The 20491-nt window shown below is 44.3% G+C and overlaps 1 protein-coding gene across 1 annotated transcript; it reads right to left on the bottom strand.

Annotated features, from left to right (window-relative positions):
* Positions 1-15462: 15462 nt before the first annotated feature.
* On the bottom strand, positions 15463-20052 carry LOC121856283 (zinc finger protein Noc-like). Its single transcript, XM_042351720.1, has 4 exons — positions 19865-20052; positions 18338-18904; positions 17056-17312; positions 15463-16881 (listed from the first exon to the last, which is right to left on the bottom strand). Exons 1-4 carry the CDS (start codon positions 19934-19936, stop codon positions 16458-16460), a joined length of 1320 nt encoding a protein of 439 aa, XP_042207654.1. The 5' UTR covers positions 19937-20052; the 3' UTR covers positions 15463-16457.
* Between the last annotated feature and the right edge of the window lie 439 nt (positions 20053-20491).

The raw sequence follows: 20491 nt of genomic DNA, 5'->3' as shown, positions 1-20491 counted from the left end.
CTGCCCACCTTCCCCTCCCTCAGCAGCTCCCACCTTCCCCTTCCGCAGCAGCCCCCGCCCCTCCCACAGCAAGGAATCCCCACCAGCTAGGGCTCCCCTCCCTGCAGCTAGGACCCAGGGTGTAGGATTACGGCGGAGGTGGGTGTGTGACAGCGTAACAAGGCCTCAACACCTCCATCATGTAAATAAGCACGCGGAAATGTTGTGTCAGAATGATCATATAAATGAGGGCAGTGAGGAAGAGAGGGAGGGAGGGAGGGAGGGAGGGAGGGAGGGAGGGAGGAGGAGGGAGGGAGGAGGAGGGAGGTAGGGAGGGAGGGAGGAAAAGATGATGTCTGAATTGTGGTGATGGGGGAAAGGGGTGAGGGAGGGAGTTAGGAACGGAGGAGGGAGGGAAGGAGAGAAAGGGAGAGAGATATCTGAACTAAAGTGAGTGGGGGAAGAAGAGAGGGAGACAAGGAAGGAAGGAGATTGTGATTATTTTTTTATTTTAACAACTTTACTGGCAAAACTTGGAGTACAATTTACCTATTGTGAGTACAGTAGCTCAGTCATGTCTTGACACTGAGGGTGCTATCACTGTTTACTGCCACACAGGACAGAGGTTCATACACGACGTCTGAAATATGGGTGAGAAGGAGGGAAGGAACGAAGGTAGAAAAGGAAGAGAAGGAACGAAGGGAGGAAAGGAAGAGATGGAAGGAAAAGTAAACATAAGGAAGGGAAGGGAGGGAAGGGTGGTAAGGAGAGAGAAGGATGAGTAATTGGAGGGAAGAGAAGAAGAGGAACGGGAAAAGGAAAGGAGAGCAGAAGAGAAAAAAAGGATATAACGAAAAAGGAAAGGGAGGGGAGGGAATGGATGAAGGGAGGTGGGGAGAATAAGAACATTAAGTTGTGTAGCACAGAGGTAGGGAGGACGAAAGGAGAGAGAAGGAGAGGAAGTGGAGAGAATGTAGTGGAAAAGGAGGGGATAGACTAAAGAAGGAGGAAGAATAAGATTGAAATGTTTTGTTGTACAGGGGGAGGGAAGGGAGGGAGGGAGGGAGGAGGGAAGGGAGGGAGGGAGGGAGGAGGGGAGGGAGGGAGGAATGGAATGTGTGAATTGCGTGATAATGTTCGGTCACAACGAGACAAAATATTCTGGAGGGGAAATGGAGGACACGTGTAAATGTGACGAATATTCACGTGAGTTGTGAGGCAGATTCACGTGAATGATGACTCTTATTCATATAAATGATGAATTACCTGAGATATTGATTCACTTTTTGCTCTAACTTGACTCATAATGTATTAATAGTAACACTAATACGACGCAGATTCTCATAAGTGACGATGGAAATGTGACGCAGCTTCAAATACTTGGCGAAGTTTGTGTGACGCAGATTCACAGAACGGGGAACGTTGATGTGACGCAGATAAACATACTGTGACGCGGTTATGACGACAGATTTACGCTACTGGTGACAGCTGTGACGTAGATTCACATCAAATGTCCGACAGATTCGAAAATTTTCTGACTGACTGATGAGGTAGTGAAAGGAAAGAGGGAAGAGGTGTAGGAGGAGGATCTGCAGAGGAAGGGGACGAGAGGGAGGAGGAGAAAGAAGGAGGAACGCAGGAAGGATAGTAGGAAAAGGAGAGCAGGAGGAGGAGGAGTAGAAGCGAGGGAGAAGCGTAGGAGGAGGAGAAAGACAGGAGGGGAGGAGAGGAAACGCTTAAATGACAGGAAAATTATGTAAAAAGATGAACGATTTAATAAGAAGCTGTAGAACACTGGTAGACTATTGTGGCGTATAGACTACCTGGTGGCGCAGAGACATACACCAAACACCAGGTTAATGGCTTAAAGGTGTGAACCAACAGCACCAGACGCAATCAAGCATTCTGGCAGGTAAGCAGGCAATCAAGGAACAACACAGAATGCAAGAGGAAGGTGAATGAGTCATGTTGATAAGCTAAGTAATAATTCAATTGGGATTACCTGAATATTAGTCACCTAAGTTTATATTACCTGATAATTAAACACCCTAACGCTAACCTAACCTTACCTAACCTATCCTAACAACACACTAACCCAACCTAACCTAACCTACCCCCTCGGCCAGGTAACATTAGGAAATTCAATCATCAGATGAAATAAGCTGGGATTGTGCTTGATCTTCACGTGATCCTACATTAACATCCAGGTAAGTACAAGCAACTGCAGGTAAGAAAAAGAAGATAAAAGCATTTAGTCAGTCAAGCACATACGAGACGCCAAATAAGCTTGAATAAATGTCAGTAATTACATACAAGACAGGTTTCATTTTATTACATTACTAAATGGCGTCATGAATTAAGTATCAACATAAATACAGGAATTAGAAGTTCAGACATTACATACAGATAAGATCAAAAAAAAGACTGTACCTACCAAGACGAGAGAGAGAGAGAGAGAGAGAGAGAGAGAGAGAGAGAGAGATAAAAAGACAGACAGGCAAAGAGAGAAAGAGAAGACAGAGAAGGAAAAGAGAGGCAGACAGAAAGAAAGAGAAGAGGGAAAAGGAAAGAGAAAGACAGACAGATAGACAGAGCGCCCTTAAAAAAACACACCACCGGATCGCCAAGTTAAGACAGATATTAGCCAACAATTACCATATTCTCAAAAGCAAAACAAACTCCAGTACTGGGTCGACCTTATCCACCATTAACAACACCAAGAGACTGTAAAAGAACCAACCCTCATAAAAGGTAACCCCCCCCCCCACACACACACACAAACACAAACACACACATAATATCAAGCAAAACTAAACTACCTTAACTCTTCCCCCGAGATGAAATTGAGTCTAATGCACGACCAAGCAAGCACAGAGTCACCTAAGATACTCCCACTATAACTGTCCGAGGCGGTGCGGATATATCATACTGTAGACTAAGGATAATAATAATAAAACAATATCTTAAACTTCCTTATAGAGTCAAACACAGTGATGCAAAAAACGAAGGTCGATGTACTATATCAGGGAGCCTTGACATACATACATCCAAATTAAACCAAACAGTGTCCATATTCTTCAGCAAAAATCCACAAACTCACGTGCATAAAATCCATTAAAAAAACAACAACAGTCCTTCCAATATCAAACCCAACCAGCGATCAAACAATTCTCAGCACACGTTCATAATACCACACCAAACAGTATACCTAACCTCCATCACCAAGCAAAAAAGCCAACACTCCCAGGCACACGGCCACAAAAGCCCTGACTACACCACACAGTAACTGGCAGGCAAGAGACTCGCCCACTGCCATGAATCATACTAATGGCAAACAAACTTTCATCGTAAATATTGCTCACATTACTCTCAAGTGGGGCCGTGTAATGCCCATTAATGTTATGAGCTTTAAGAAACCTTATGGCGAGCGGGGCGAAGCTGTGAGCTGACAGGGTCCGTGCAAAACCTAACTCTCTCTCGTAGCGTTGTTGGTAATGGGAGATGGGAAGGGTCAAAGTAAAGGGGGAGTTAGGGAAAGGGTGATGTACGGGAGATGGAAGGAGGAAGGAATGAGTGTGCGGGGCAGTGAAACAGATGAAGATGGAAAGGATGAAGAGAGAAGGAACAGTAGAGAAATAGAAAGACAAGGAAGAGGAAAATGAAATGATGGAAGAGGAAAGATAATGTCAGAGAAGGAGAAGGAGAATGAGGAAGAAGAGGAGGAGGAGGAGGAGGAGGAGGAGGAGGAAGGAAGGAAGGAATTCGCGGAGGAAGCACGGGAGAGAGATTAAAGACAGAACATAGTGGAACAGGAGGTTGGAAGTGACATTATGTAAGTAACGCCCTGAAGCCGAGCTGTCACTGTTATGGAGACTGAAGAGGAGGAGGAGGAGGAGGAGGAGGAAGAGGAGCGGAAGAAGACGAAGGAAGAACAAGAAGAACAAGAGGAGGAAAAGGAGAGGAAGTTTAGGGCACACACATATATAAAGAGGCAACACACCCACCAACTAAAGAGTGTGTCGCGGTAAAAGGCATAACAAGAGGAGGTTGTGTGTGGCGAGACGTGGGTGTTGATCAGCTGACTGGGTCATGTCATACATCGACTATGTAAAGGTCAGGTCTGGGGGAAGCAACGCGGAAGTGACACGAGAGACACACAAGTAGGAGAATAAAATATGATAGATTAGGGAAGGTCATTTGGATAGAAGGTAGGAATTATTTAGAGAGAGAGAAGAGGGGGAGGAAAGGAGATGAGATGAGAGGGGGAAGGGGGGAGAGGAGAGGAGAAGAGGCATGGACGGGATGAAATAAAAAAAAAAGCAGAGAAAATGAACTAATCAAGGAGACAAAGTTGGTAATTTACCACATAGAACGAGGAGAGAGAGAGAGAGAGAGAGAGAGAAGAAATGGCTTTTATTTACTCACTTTCTTTCTTTCTCTAGCTTAATCCTCCACTCCCCTCTGTTTCTCTCCCTCGTTTCCTCTCTCTCCCTCCCTCCGACTCTCAACTTTTTCTTCCACTCTCTCTTTCACCTCAACCTCCCCTTCTCCACTACCCACCGGAAGCATCATAGTATCTTTTACAAATTCCCAGATGATTGTAACCCCCAAGTGTGCCTGCCAGGGGTGAGGGGGGAAGGAGGGGTGAGGGAGGCGGAAAGAGGAGGAGGAGGAGGAAGGGAGAAGTGTGGGGAGAGGAAGGGCGGGGGGAGGAAGGGAAGGGAAGGGGGGGGGAGGAAGGGAAGGGAGAGGGGAGTGTCAGGTATACCCAGGCCGGTATCAGTGCCACGGTGCCAAAATTTCTGCAATATGTACACCGCCCGTAAAGCGTATAAAAAATAAATACATGTGTGAAAGTGTCAAGGGAGGTGCTACGGGTTATATTAACAGGGGGAGATATTTAGGAAGAGCATGAGCATCTGAAGGTGATAATGACGACGGGAGTGTGAGGTGGGGATGGAGCGGAGCTGTGTTTGTGTGTGTGTGCAGCAGAGAGGGAGGGAGGTGACTGAAGGAAGGAAGGTGGGTAGAAAGCATATGTTAGGTCACCCTGGTTAGATAACACCTTTCCCACTTCTGTACCATGATACGTGTGTTACCTTTGTGCCACCTGTGATTATTATACCAGTGCCAGGGAGTCAACACAGTACCTCTCTCTTAGCCACGCGCAGACTCCCCTGATCTCATAATTATTGATGGATTTTACTTGAGAAATTGAAGAGAATTAGAGTGTTGTATTCTTCGACGCTTTGATGGCTGAGCTGTGATTATGTCGACTTAGTGTTTATGGTTCACAGGTCTAGGTGTTAATTACGGTACCTTTGAGTACTATTTCTAAAAGGTGTAATAAACAGTACAAGTTTGTTAATTAATTGATCATAAAACTTGTATTCTTACTTTTAGTTATGTAGCAAAGAAATTGTATACGTAAATATTTCCTAGAAAAATACTTAATGAACAACTTTGTAATTTAGGAATAATTGGAGTTCTGTCGACGGAGCCTCCTAGACTATTTACAGCTTATCGACGCCTCACCAGCCATAATGACACAGTCCCCGCGGGTGAATCTAGCAAGTTAGGTAAAGTCTAAGTAAATGTTAGGTTAAAGTAAAGTTAGCTCAAATCTAGTTTAGGTAAAGTTTACGTTATGCTCGATTACTTACTGTCAGGTTAGGTTAGGTTAGGTGGTAGATTCAGGAAATGATGCAGCGGTAGTTGCTGAATCCAACAACAATAACAGTTAGGACACTTTAATAGTAGGTTGGGTTAAGACAGAATAAAGTTAAATAATGGGCAAAGAAACCGAGGAACCAGAAACTTTCCCTTGGGTTAGGATTCCAGCGACGGTGCGGTAGGACCTGGATAATGGGCTTAGGATTTTTTTCCAGAATTTAATGCAGCACTAAATGATAAACCTCAATTAAGCACACAACCATGACTGATCTTAGGAAATTTTAGTACCGAGTATAATGCATTAACTTACCTAAGACATCTGACCTTTAGTGACCGTCAGTAGCAGAGTTCATTCGCTCTCTATTATGCTCTGTATCTTGTTACTCTTCCATACAAACTAGACAACATAGAGGTACTGTAGTACATAATGAAGCTATGCGCATCACTCTAGCACTCTTGAGTTAGGGAGGTGCTCACCTCACCGATCTAGCGCACTAGACTGCACCACACGAGAGATAATTGTACGTAATGAGTCATAACAAGCTTGATATTTAAGATAAAAATGTGGGGTTTGCTGCATTAGTATTGTATATACATTATCTACAAACAGTTTTATATAAATAATCACGATAAAATAATTATTTCTATACGCAAGCGCAAGTAGAACACAAATTTTTTGTTTACGCCAGAATTCTAAACAAGAGTTAAGAACTCAAGCTGCCCTCTCTATCTGAGAAGACGTCTCTATTTTGTGTCAGACTTTTGAAGAACAATGATCCACAGCCACAGCTCAAACTGAGTTGACATTCTAAGTAACCCTGACTATCTCACCAACCTTCCAAAAAAGACTCTATGGGGAGTGGCTTCGTAGGTGTGACTAATATTTTTAGGTTAAATGTAGCAACCACTCCAGATGAAGCCTTTAATGCCATCCCCCCTTGGCTAGATATATCAGTTAGTATTAATTACACACCTGTTCGTGGTAAGTAAATGTTAAACACCAATTTGATATGTTACTCTATAAACTATTAACAGTCACTTTCAGAGTATTAAATGATTGTGATTTTATTGGTGGTTCTGCAGACTGAACAACTGGGCCAGCACAACACAAACTGAACTTACAGGATCATACGTAGCCATAGACTACCTTATGGAGGTGGTGTGATAGTCTGTGACTCTCAAAGTGCTCAGCAACGGATGAACAGACCTTCAGCCTCAATATCTACAGTGGTACAGTAGTGATATAAAGAACAACCTTCGGATTGGATTTGTGTAGATTCCGCCCCATGTCGGAATTAGGAAACATCGATTGGCCAATGAAGCAGTAACAAATAAAATATAGACAGGGACCTTGGCCTGTCCAATGCTGAACTTAAAAACATACAAGCTAAAATCATGAACTCTGATTTAGAAGAAATGAGAAATACGCAGAGTCCTGACAGCTGTAGCATTGGTAAATATGACAAATTTTGTGACAAGAAGTACCGGAACCAGACAATGTGATGCAGTCGTGGCCAGAATTAGGCTAGGATACAGACACATCTGGCAAGTTAGTAACGCTGTACCCATACCGGAACCAGCATGTAAACTTTGTGATAAACCTTTAAAGCACACACTTGAAAATTATATTATTGAATGTGACATTGTCAAAGACTTCAGGCCACCTGGCTTATTGTATCATGAACTATGTAATGACTTCGTTGAATTAGGAGTCATGGAGGACATTCTTGCAGTCTATCCTAAATTTGCTAATCCACAGTAATGAATATGACCTATACTATTATCTCCCCTTGGGTATGAACCAACTCGGCAGTGACCAGTGACAACCCTCAGCACAAAGACCTGCCTTAACTACTCAGTCTCAGATTATGCCAATTATACCTCAATCTCGCCAATAAAGTTGTTAATACAGTCACTCCCACAAACTGAAATACTGTACAACTACCATGTCGGAAAAGGCTTCCCTGTACCTGAGATGTACAGAAGATCTCTGGCGTGAGTTGCTGAGACATGGTACTATACGACTGAGCTGTAGTGTTTAATACGTGGGGAACACCTCAACAGAGGACCATTGGCAGGTCTACTGCTATACTTGACCACACACACAAGAGGAGGATCATCCGTTCTCTTGCAAGTCTTCACGGTAAAGTACTGACCGATTTCACCAACACACTCCATGACTTGTCCTCTGGGTGGGACAGAGACCAACACAGTACACTTGTTTCCTCTTATGTAAATATGTTGTTCTATACAATATTCATCCATACATTTATTTTATTTGTGTTTTATAATTAAAATTTTTGTTATCCATCTCTTAGTCGTGTTTCCTCCACTGCCATCCTACCAGTTGTCCTAATTTAGTTTACTTTCTTCTTGTAACTTTCGATTTTTCTGTTTTATATTAATGTATTCGTATGTTAAGGAAAATAACGAATACCTTAATTACTTGTTTTATACAGTCAACTGCTGTTACTACTCTCTTAACTAATTCTAATACCGAACATTTGGTGACATGGACCACCCCAGGTGACATGGACCACCCCAGGTGACATGGACCACCCCAGGTGACATGGACCACCCCAGGTGACATGGACCACCCCAGGTGACATGGACCACCCCAGGTGGACATGGACCACCCAGGTGACATGGACCACCCCAGGTGACATGGACCACCCCAGGTGACATGGACCACCCCAGGTGACATGGACCACCCCAGGTGACATGGACCACCCCAGGTGACATGGACCACCCCAGGTGACATGGACCACCCCAGGTGACATGGACCACCCCAGGTGACATGGACATGGACCACCCCAGGTGACATGGACCACCCCAGGTGACATGGACCACCCCAGGTGACATGGACCACCCCAGGTGACATGGACCACCCCAGGTGACATGGACCACCCCAGGTGACATGGACCAACCCAGGTGACATGGACCACCCCAGGGGACATGGACCACCCCAGGTGACATGGACCACCCCAGGTGACATGGACCACCCCAGGTGACATGGACCACCTTAGGTATAGACTTCAGGACAGGTGTTGAGACATGTGTCAGCAGGGCAGGTAATTGCCTTCTTGTTTATCTACCTGTCGTGGGCGGTAGAGGGCGTGTAACCTCGTCAGCAGGTGGGCGTGGTGTTGCTCCCACTATGCCGCCACACCTGCACCACACCACCTTACCTGTATGTCTTTATAATACATATTTAATACTAATTAACTCTACCTAAATCTAAGTCTAGGTTTAGTGTAAAATCAATCACATATTAACTAGTATTAAAACCACCACAGACGTTATTATTCATGAATATAAATCACCAATAATAACATAAACAAGATTATTACAGTGAGTTGTGTTGTGTAATATCCACAACACATCTGGCACCTTTTACGACTACGACCTCAGGACAACGACTATGATAAACGACCATAAGGACAATACAGCCATTCTTTATTATATTAGTATTGCATTGTCTTCCACCGGTGATTTTATTTCTATTTATTTTATTTTAATTCTTATTAGGGATTTGTTTTGCCCCTGAGTCTCTTGATGTTGGCTATAGAGGTGATTATTATGAAACTATAGGAGGGAGTATATGCCTTTCTGTCTGTCTGTCTGTCTGTCTCTTTATTTCTCAATCTATTCGCCTGTCTGTCTCTGTCTGCCTGCCTGTTTGTCTGTCTACCTCTCTCTTTCTCTCTACCCTTTCTATAACTTTATAAGAGGGAAGTTATAGAGAAAGCTTTAATTTATGTATCGAAAAATAATCTCTTGGTCGTCCTTTTGTAAATTTCAAGACAAAGAAAGAAAAAAAAAGAAAGGAAGAATAAAAAATAAAGGAAGAGACATATAGGCAGACGGATAAAGAGATACAGACATAAAAACTGAGCAAAAAGCAACAAGAATAGATTTTAATACTCAACTGGCATCACCAAGTACTCATAACACACATACACACCCTCATCCTCATCTTCCTCTCCCTACACAACACCCACCCTTCACCCCCACCCTACCCCACCCTTCACCCCCATCCTACCCCACCCTTCACCCCCACCCACCCACCCTTACCCCACCACCCCCACCCTTCACCCCCCTACCCCACCCTTCACCCCCACCCCACCTACCACTTTCACCCCCACCCTACCCCACCCTTCATATATATCCCACAATATGTTCACCAAAATATATCACTTAAAAAGTTACTCTCCAGATGATCATTAAGTAGAATCAATATTACTTAATTTATGAACTATCAACATGTGAGAATTTTGATGGCAATATAAATTAATATAAATTATATACACTATTCAGTATCTACCCTGGGTGAGTCATTTGGGGTGTTGTATTAATGTGTATAAATGTGTGTCTCTATGTGTACAGGAAGATACATATTAGTTGTTAATGTTTAAATGGGTGAAATGTGTGCGTATGTGTGTGTGTGTGTGAGTGTGTGGTGTGTGAGTGTGTGGTGTGTGTGTGTGTGTGTGTGTGTGTGTGTGCGTGTGTGTTAAAGAATATTTCAGTTGACATTTTTAACATAATTTACATAACGGGAAATTTTCATCAACTTTTGTCATATTTTTATTACATCGTAAATTTAACATTAATTATATATCACTTTACGTACTGTTTCGCTCCTAAAGTCTTAACATTGTTTTATGCTTAATTTGCGTGTTGTCACCTTATATCCACCTGTTTCTTTTAATTTACAAGCACAGGTAACTCTCCAGGGATAATTTATGCCGTAAAAATATTAGTCAGTATATCATTCTCTGTTGTTTATATTCCTGGTAAAAATCGTGTTAAGTATCGAGTGAAAATGTAATTTAATGAAACGAACGTATGATGAAAAATAGCAATTTATACTTTTTCTCCAGTGTTGTGTCGTTTACAGAAGTGATACAACTCAAACATTTATGATTTACGATTTAAAAAAACAAAACCTGTAAAACACTTGTAACACAATCTACAGAAAATATTACTGTCGTAGAAACAATAACTTACGTTCTACAATTTACAAAAACAACTATGTGCGGTACAAGAAAATTATGACTTACAATTTACAAGAAGCAGTGCGTTTGGAACATAAAACTTAAGCCGGAGGAAAACAGTGGCGGAGCACGTGAGCACCGCCAACGAGAGGTCGCGCGGATTACCTCTGTATGTTTACAAATATTTGACTTGATCATCGGCTCCAGGCCAAAGCAGAAATTCCACCAATGTTTATTTTCCGTCTGGGCAGCTAAGAAAACGGATCTTAATGGCAGCCGCGCCTTAAGCTGTAAATGCACACCGTGTCACATATTTCTGAAACAATCGTCGAGCTGGGAGGGTTATACTAGGAGCGGCGGTGGCGCACAGGGTTCACATCTTAGAGGAAACTCCCAGGTAAACAGCCCTTACGTCAGGTGGGCTGTTAGGTCTGTCACAGACACACGGCAGCCACACCACCTGTCACAGTTTCGTCTGTACCCAGGCGGGGACTCGCTAGACGGACGCCCAGAATTCCTCCCTGTTTACAAACAGCTGAAATTGCATTGACTGTCGCCCCTGCTGATGTGAATGACACTCAATACGATAGATGCTGAGAGAGCTGGCTCGGGTGCGCATAATATCCTCTATTGTGCTTTTATGACTATTACTGCGACACATTATACGTTCCTGGTTAATACAGAGAAATGAAAACGGTAATTCTTATTACAGTGTTCAAATTAATGTGACATGTCTGACGGATACAAAGAACTGAAAACGCTCATTTTATTACGGCGTCAAGATTACTTTCACATTCTTCAACGTACAGTGCACTGTAAAAGCTATTTTTATTAAAGCATTAACACCATTAACACTGACATTCCTGACTGATACATTAAACTGAAAACACGTATTTTTATGCGAAACATCATCATGGACGCTGCCCTGTAGGAGACCCTGTAGCACAGAAGGAAGAGCGAGATTAGTGAAGCATTTGGCCAACACTTGTAAGTGATGCTGTTGAGAGCAGGACCAGAGTGACTCAGAGAGAACAGCGTTGTTATGAGAGTGTCAGCGTTCTGGCCACTCAGGGGGACATGTTTGTTCTCCTATGTATATGTCGTTGTCAGGTCCAGGGCTCTAACAGTGTCAGTGTCAGGTCCAGGGCTCTAACAGTGTCAGTGTCAGGTCCAGGGCTCTAACAGTGCCAGTGTCAGGTCCAGGGCTCTAACAGCGTCAGTGTTAGGTCCAGGGCTCTAACAGTGTCAGTGTCAGGTCCAGGGCTCTAACAGTGTCAGTGTCAGGTCCAGGGCTCTAACAGTGTCAGTGTCAGATCCAGGGCTCTAACAGTGTCAGTAGGTCCAGGGCTCTAACAGTGTCAGTGTCAGGTCCAGGGCTCTAACAGTGTCAGTGTCAGGTCCAGGGCTCTAACAGTGTCAGTGTCAGGTCCAGGGCTCTAACAGTGTCAGTGTCAGGTCCAGTGTCAGTGTCAGGTCCAGGGCTCTAACAGTGTCAGTGTCAAGTCCAGGGATCTTCACCACTGCAAAAAATATATATAATTACGTCATCTTAATTTTACCCACACACTCCCCCTACGCTAACACACTCCTGCATCCTGTCCTCAGCAGTGGTCAGGATGTGTGTGTGTGTGTGTGTGTGAACTATCTGCAGCCTACGTTTACATTAAAGGGGATTTCTTGAAGCTTTGTCCCCAGCTTATTTCACCTGAAGATTAACCACCCGTGCGTTAACTTAACCTTCCCGATAGCGTTAGAATGGTTAATCTTCAGGTGAAATATACAGGGGGGAGTGTCTAATCGTCAGGTGATCCGTTTATCATTGCCAACACCGCTGAAGGAATTCATCAGTTTCTTAAGTTGTTGCTGTGTGTGTGTGTGTGTGTGTGTGAGGAACGAGCGAGAGAGAATTATGAACGAGCTTATTTTCTCTAACTGCCCTAAATAGTTAAAGAGTGATTGCCAGCTGAATGTCAAGGCAGCGACAAGTGTACTGCGTTTGGTTGATCTTGTTTTATTTACTGACTTACAGCACCATTATAAATAATATCTAAAATTATTTATATATTTTTTTCTGTCCGTCGATATACGGAGGAGAAAGATAGATTTACACCGTTGGAGATAATTTGATTTACACAGTCAGATTGCTAGTACAGATTTACACCCTCGACTTGCAGCTACAGAATTACACAACAGTTTCAGTAGTGGAGATAATTAAATTTACACCATCGGATTGCCAGTATTAATTTACACCGCCGTTTTAGTAGTTGAGACAATTACATTTACACCGTTGGAGACAATTTGATTTACACAGTCAGATTGCCAGTACAGGTTTCCACCGTCACTCCGCCAGAAGAAACAATTAGGTTTGCAGAGTGGCGGTACGGTGTCTCGGCCGGCAGCGGAGGACCAGGGCCGCTACCTCCCGCGACACGCCCACCAGTTCCCAGAGACACTAAACCGCAAAAGTTTATGTTTGCGTGAGACCTGATCAGCGTGCAGTGGTGCGTTTCTCAGGGGGTAGCCGCTACAGCTGTTGTTGATACATGCGCTACAGCTGAATCTGTTTTAGGCACTGCTTATATCAAAGTTACAGCCACTACACCCGTTAAAGTTACAGCCACTACACCTGTTAAAGTTACAGCCACTACACCTGTCAAAGTTACAGCCACTACACCTGTTAAAGTTACAGCCACTACACCTGTTAGGGCTAAAACGTTTACCTACTATGAAGGCAAAACGTGGGGGAACTTTCGGAAGCTACAAATGAGGAACTTTCAATCATAAGCAACGCCTGAGGAACTTTGATCAGAAGCTACACACTGGGGCCTCACACCTGCTGCAGCTACACACAAAACATAGACAAAGGCCCAACTATTGCCACACCAGTAATTTCACAACTCCGCCTGAATTAGAAACGACAGCAAACTTGTGAGCCACTGACAACTGCGCCTCGTAAAGAATACCCACAAAAAACACCAAATACAATGGCCGGTAAATCATAGTGGTAATTGAAAGGCTGTGGTTAATATTATATGTAATCAGTGATTAAATGAGAAAAAAACCCAGAGTATAATCATATTTAAATCAGAATGAAAGCTTCCGATAAACAAAGTAAGAATTTAAAATGAAATCTCAATGACAGTTCGGTGCTTCTTATACTTATTATGAGGCAGCTTCACCTTTAGACTGTGATTACTGTCCACTGGTGTCCACGCTTGTTGATATGTGAATCATTGTTATTATTTTGTGCGAGGAAAAAAGAGAAAGAAATTATATTACCTTTTAGTCGGATGATGTCAACAGATTTGTGGCGCAGTACCTTACCCTCCCTCCCTCCTCCTACCCCCTCCTTACACCCCCATGAAAATGAGGAATCACTCATAAAATTCAACAAACTTCAGAACTCCCCATTCGGTGACGATTTATACATCCTAGAGAACGTGAACGTAACCAGAAATTAGATATAAAGATATATCTGTCCCAATAAATCGCCTCGCCATGAGTCATTTTCTTGGGAATGGAAACGAATAATGTCATAACTGTCTGAGAAAATGTCCGAAAACAATTTGGTGAGCCACATTTCGTTCGTTCAGCTCCACCACCCGCCCCCTCCCTCCTCCTGCAGGCCACTAACGAGACGTATAGCATACTCAAGTATATTCTTTACTCGGCCACATTCCGGCAGCAACAGCAGTCATACTGAGGCAAGGATGGCGTGTAAACTTAATTATGTGGTAATTTTTTACGAGCATTTTCACCGCCGTTAATCACATACATTAGTCGGCCATATTTCAAGTAGAAGATACACTAAAGAAGAGGAGAGAGACGCCTCCCCTTCCTCCTGGACTCTTTATAATGTTAAAACCTAAGTAGTTGTGAAGGGAGACATTATAGTTTTTGTCCGAGGTACATTAAGTAGGTCTCGCACACGTCAACTGATTCTTATTTAGCTTCGGCCTCCTGTGTCTGGGTCGTCGTACCGAGACGCCGACGTTTGTCTTAGTGTTGACAACAAAATCACAGTTGTAATGTACGTTGAAAGTTTTAATTAAGCGTTTCTTAATGTCGGTATGATCTACACACACGCACACGAACACACACACGTACTCACACACACACGTACACACACATAGAGTAATGACTTGGATTATGGAGTTTGATGTATCATGTAACCTTGGATAATATTTATTATGTTAATTATTATAAATGAGAATAAAAATACTGAAATACTAACTAGTCTTTCCCTACATACTTCATGAGCGTCACAACTGTTCATATGAGAAACAATTCACAGCCGTACAACAAATATTTCTAGCATATAAAGCTGTAAGAATAATGCGTCTGAATGACTTTAAACTTATCCCCCTCTAAAAAAAAATTTCTTTACATATAACATCCACATTTTAAGGACACTAATAACTTGATTCGTTTACACCTCAACAGATAAAAGTCAATCGAGGTGCAGCCACTTTTCCAAACCATTGTATCTTAATTTTCTCCGGTATTAAGTGAGCATTATATAGTTAAGGTAGTCTCTCAGCCTAATTTTGATGCCATTTTTATGATTTATCTTAAGTAAAATAATTAAGTGTATAATGAGGAATATTGATCGTAGGTATGTGTGTGAGTTTAGATCTATGAGCATCAACGTCTTAATAATTTGTCTCTTGTAAGAATGTTAAGCCTTGAGAGGTAATATCCAGTAACAACAATTATTCCATTAAGCCAAGTGATGGGTTCTTGCCAAGGTGGTCAGACTCCCATTAATGAGTCTGTTCCACACACAAATCCTTCAGGTCATTAATAGAAGAAATCGATCTGTAAATAAATGTATTTCTCTCTAAAACTTGGTTTACAGATATTGTACAATAAATATACAAACAAATAAGTAGCTAGCAATCCCATAACACATGACTTAGTACATAAAGTAGAATGTACAGTTGGCTTTACAGTAGGTATGGGGGCATTTAGGAACAAGTAAGGGAGGGTGTCTATCTTCAAGGGGCCTCTCAGCAAAGCATGCAACAGGCAGTCAATGGCTCTGCAAATTACACGATTAAGAAAAAAAATACACAGCCAATTTTAGAGACTTCGTCACTAGAGCAAAGAAGAGCTTGATACCTCGCATGCTTGGGATGGTTAGACCAGAGTACGCTGAAGGCGGCTGTGACGCACTGAGGCCTGGGCAGGGATGCCACGCGCCAAGATGACGGACGACCCTTCGAAGTTGACGACTTCTCCTGACGACAGATCGTGACAATGACACTTCCTGGAAGGAGGGCTGCAGCAGGTCGCAACAACCCTTCCAGCGAGAGGGTTGCGACAGGCCGCGACGACTACCCTTCCTGTGTTACAGAAAGGTCCTGCTTCAGCGCCTCAGCTAGTGACACAACTGAGTCTTCTGAGATCAGAACTCCCAACAATTGTTCACACTGTTGAGAAAACTTAGCTGATTGTCCTCGACATGTAAAGAAAATCACAGATTGTTAAGTAAACGTACCACACATACAACATAAACGGTACACTGAGAGCAGAGGGGGGAGCTGGGCGTGGTCCCACCCAATTCTCACACTGATCCACCTTAAACATCACATCGTCACCTTCATTGACTTAAAACTGTACATTCACATAAACACAGATTTGTACATGTTGAAGGAGAGGAGACATCACAGCAGCACACGAGGGGGCACCGCCCTGGGGAGCCCCTCACTCACTGGGTGTGGCGACCCACCAGCGGCCACGCCCTTACCCCACCCCCACTCCCACTCGTATACAAGGCGAGGGTCGTGAGGGCGCCGGGTCCGCTCACTAGTGGAGTCCCGTCGTTGCTCCCAGACCTCGCGCATAAAGCGAGTAGGGATTGTAGTAGGCTGAGAGTGGGTGTGGAGGTAGCCCGGTGAGGGTGGAGAGGGCTGAAGCAGGTAGAGGTGCTGTTGGCGGCAGGTGTGAGAGAGCCGGCTTGGCGTAAGGGTGGTAACGAGCTGCAGATAGCGGGGAGAGAGGTGGTGTGGGGTAGCCGCGGGGCAGGTGACCTGCCAGCAGCGGGTGATGCAGGGCGTGGAGTGACAGGGTGGATTCTGAGGTGGAGAGGTTGGTGTGTGTTCTGAGGTGCTGCAGCAAGTCCTCGGACGTAGAGAATCGCTTCCCACAGTAGGTGTCTCCCGCTATCCAGTTACACACATAGGGGTGATGTGAGCCCCCGACCAACCCAGGGGGAGGGTAGAGCCCGCTCCTGTGGGGAGACAACAAACATTAACACTCTTAACTTCAGTAACCTAATACTTCCCAACATGTTATGCCCGACCAACTCTACTGAAATTTTGACTGTTCCTTTCTGGGGAAATATATGCAAAGAAAATTATGATATTTTTCTCGATATAGTCAGTTAGGTTAATGGATGACTTACAGCGAGGAGGCGTGTAGTGAGGGCAGGAGGCCTGGTAGAGATGCGAGACTCTTAGTGTATGAAGAGATCTGTGCACACTGTGTACACCCGGGCGGACAGGTGCCATTCACCACCTGTGCGGCGTGAGCGTTGATCTGGCAGCCTGTGCAGTACGGGTCCCGGCACACTGGCACAACCGTCTCGCTCCCGCTGGCCGTCTTCACTCTGGCGTATCCGACGTAGGGGCTGGACAATGCAGCCGACGTGCTGGTGGGCACCTGCAGGAGGAGAGCACAGGAGTTAATATGCGTCGTTGGGCAAGGCATAGGGAGCTTACAGGGATGGGTAGTTAGTGGAGGTTAATCAGTGTATGAAGGCAGCTGTCTAGATAGGTGTTGAGGAAGGAAGGAGGTTGTTTGAGTAGATCTGTGGGAGGAAATGTGGAGGTGGTTGTCAGGAAGGGGCGGTGGGTAATGATAATTGTTAAACTAGGTGTACTGGATGTCAGTTAAAAGTGTGGGGAAAGGTAAGTGGGTGGTAGGGTGTTTATCATGGTGAGTGCGGGGAAATGGTAGCAGTAGGTTATGGTTGCCAGTGTGTGTAGGAAGAAAGGTGGGTGGTGGTCAGAGCTTGCTGAAGGTCGAGGCTGTCAAGGTGAGGAGAGGGGGAGAGTGGCAGGTGTTCTCGGGGTGAGACAAGAACAAAAAAAATCAGAACCGGTTTCTGGGACGACTGTGAGGGGAAGAATGGAGGTGGTAGGTGTTAAACAAGAGAAGGAAGAGTGTTTTGGTAATGGTGGTGGGAGCTATTTATGTTTCTCACCCACTTGGCAACAATATGCCCGTCACTGTCAGCATCACCTCAACACTACTGCCATCATGCTGCTACTCACTGATCTACTCCGAGGAGGGTGTTACACCGATACACTCATTACTGTCTACCACAACCTATCATGTTGTGTAGCCAAACCTGCCTCCTGCCCTCTCTAGTGTATCACTTCAATCACCACAGATTCTTTTTTTAAATACTGACAACTTTGTATCACTAATGATGTAATAATAATTCACCTTCACCACAATATTCTCTTTTTATCGTTTACAGAGCAGAAGACAGAGTGTGCACAGTTACGGAAAATATCGCTCTATACATCACAATGACTGCTATACTCCCACACCCTGACACCCGGCCAACAGAAAATGGTCATAATTGAATTACTACGTGCATGAGACTCAAAAACAGAAGTGACATAGTAGAAACGGAGAGTATATATACATGCGACATCATTTTGGTAGGAATATCTCACCTTGGCTGTGAGGGCTGAGAGTCCCGCTGCGCCAAGAGGGTCGAGGCTAAGTGCTAGGTGAGGATAAAGGCTGGGTGCCAACTTGTACGCGGCCAGAGGGTCCTTGCTGAGGTCACACAGGCCAGAGAATGTGTGTGACGACAACGACGATGAGGTCTTTGGTGTGATGGGAGAAGAGACGCGGGGCGAGAGAGACGACGCTGACGAGGTCGCGGGTTCCCGCGGCCGCGACGAAGACCGCCCACTCTCGCTACTTCTTGAGGAGGAACGTTCCGCGCTGGGTTGGCTGCCAGCGGGGGAACGCATGCTAGGTGACGACCTCTTGGGGCTGACACGGTCGTCGTCTTCCTTCTTCTCGTAAGGCTTAAAAGAGGACGTGGTGGTCGTCTTGGTGTCGTCCGACGGTGTAATGGTGAGTGCGGCGCCCGGAGACTTTGCACCGGGGGACGACTTGCCCTTACTGGAGGACTTCTCGACGGGGGGAATGGAGCCTTTCTGCGACAGATCGGCGCCGATAGAGGAGCACGTCTGTGCCAGCAAGGCGAGGGGGGACTTCTTGGCGTCCAGCTGCCAGGAGAAAAAATAATATTGTAAACCCCTGATAGACGCCGCCGCTTATAACATGTTAATACTGTAGTCCAGGACTCCGTCAGGCAGGTACAGGTGCTGAGGACTATATATATATATATATATATATATATATATATATATATATATATATATATATATATATATATATATCGCACAATAGATACACTGACCATTATAAAAATCATGTTATTGTCCATGAAACAGTAGTTTCTCTTCACCTTTCGTCGATTGTAATAGATGTGAAACGACCTCCTGACACCTCGAGACAGCTGTGTATATTATATAATACACACGTAGTATATAAAAATATATAAACCATATATACCAATTGGGTTAATTGGGATAAAAAATATTTTACCTATATCTCCATATATCGGTATATAAAACAGGTCTCCTAATATACGTCTAATCATATGCACTTACATGTGTATATTATTTACACTGCGACAGACTTCTCTACATACATGCACACATACACAAACCTAAGTAACATTCATTCCAACATAAGGACGTAAGAATAACGTGTCATACACACAACATATATTGACCCAGGCAGGAGCCACACACGTGCGCCTCACACAACAACACACCACTAACACCTCCACACGTGTCTACTGCCTGAAAAATCAATACATCGCCACAAAATATATCCAAGAATTACTTATAAAACAAAGTGACTGACACAGCTCATGGTGACGTGTCTGATGATATAATTTTTCTATGTCCACCAAGTGTGTAAATAACACCTCACTAAACTCACCAACACTTAAACGTTGTTTTACAAATTGTGGCTGACGCTTATAGGAAACACTCAGATACATAAACACAGGAAAGCTCTCTAGTATACTGTATATATCGTGGTAAATGGTGGAACAACACTGTACTAGGTGTATTAAAAGTGCCAAACACGCGTGAATTTCAGAGTCCAACACTCACCTCAATAGAGTGTCCTTGTATGGGGTTCAGATACTCCGGTCTAAGGTACTGGTTTCCACTTGATGTCAACATTGTGGTCGGCTGTAATTAATAACACTATGTCACTATGTCCCAGCGAGGTTCACTAATCAGGTCAACAGAGGTTCCCGCTCACGCACATAGCACCACCTTCGTCCACTGCCACTGAGCGCTACTAACTGAATGAATATTCTTGATTTCTGCTCACTCGTACCCGGGTCTACGTGACGTCACCGAACCGCGGCTTGTAACGCGCCTCCTGATTGGCGGAAAATGTCCCGTTAGATTTCACACGTTGGTCCCGTCGACACGCGCTGATTGGTCCTCCGCTCTTGGAGAGTTGTAAAGCGAGCCTTGATTGGTGGATGGGGATGTTATGTCGTCACTTAAGATGATGAATGGTAGGATGATGGGTAAAGCGAGAGTCACCAATCAGAAGAACGACACTAATGATCTGACACATGGCCGCCTCGCATCTCATCGCTCACCCCTCACAAAATATCGCTCACTCCCCTTATTTTTTCCCCGACGGGGTGAGATTTGGAGGCGGCGAAGCATTTTGAGATTGAGCAAGCTGTCGGTGGGGGGAGGGAGTGAAACTTGATCGTG

Source organism: Homarus americanus, unplaced genomic scaffold (assembly GCF_018991925.1).
Source record: "Homarus americanus isolate GMGI-L3 unplaced genomic scaffold, GMGI_Hamer_2.0 scaffold1024, whole genome shotgun sequence".
Lineage (NCBI taxonomy): Eukaryota > Metazoa > Arthropoda > Malacostraca > Decapoda > Nephropidae > Homarus > Homarus americanus.
The sequence above is the reverse complement of the archived record's forward strand: the minus strand, read 5'-3'. Positions and strand labels throughout refer to the sequence as shown.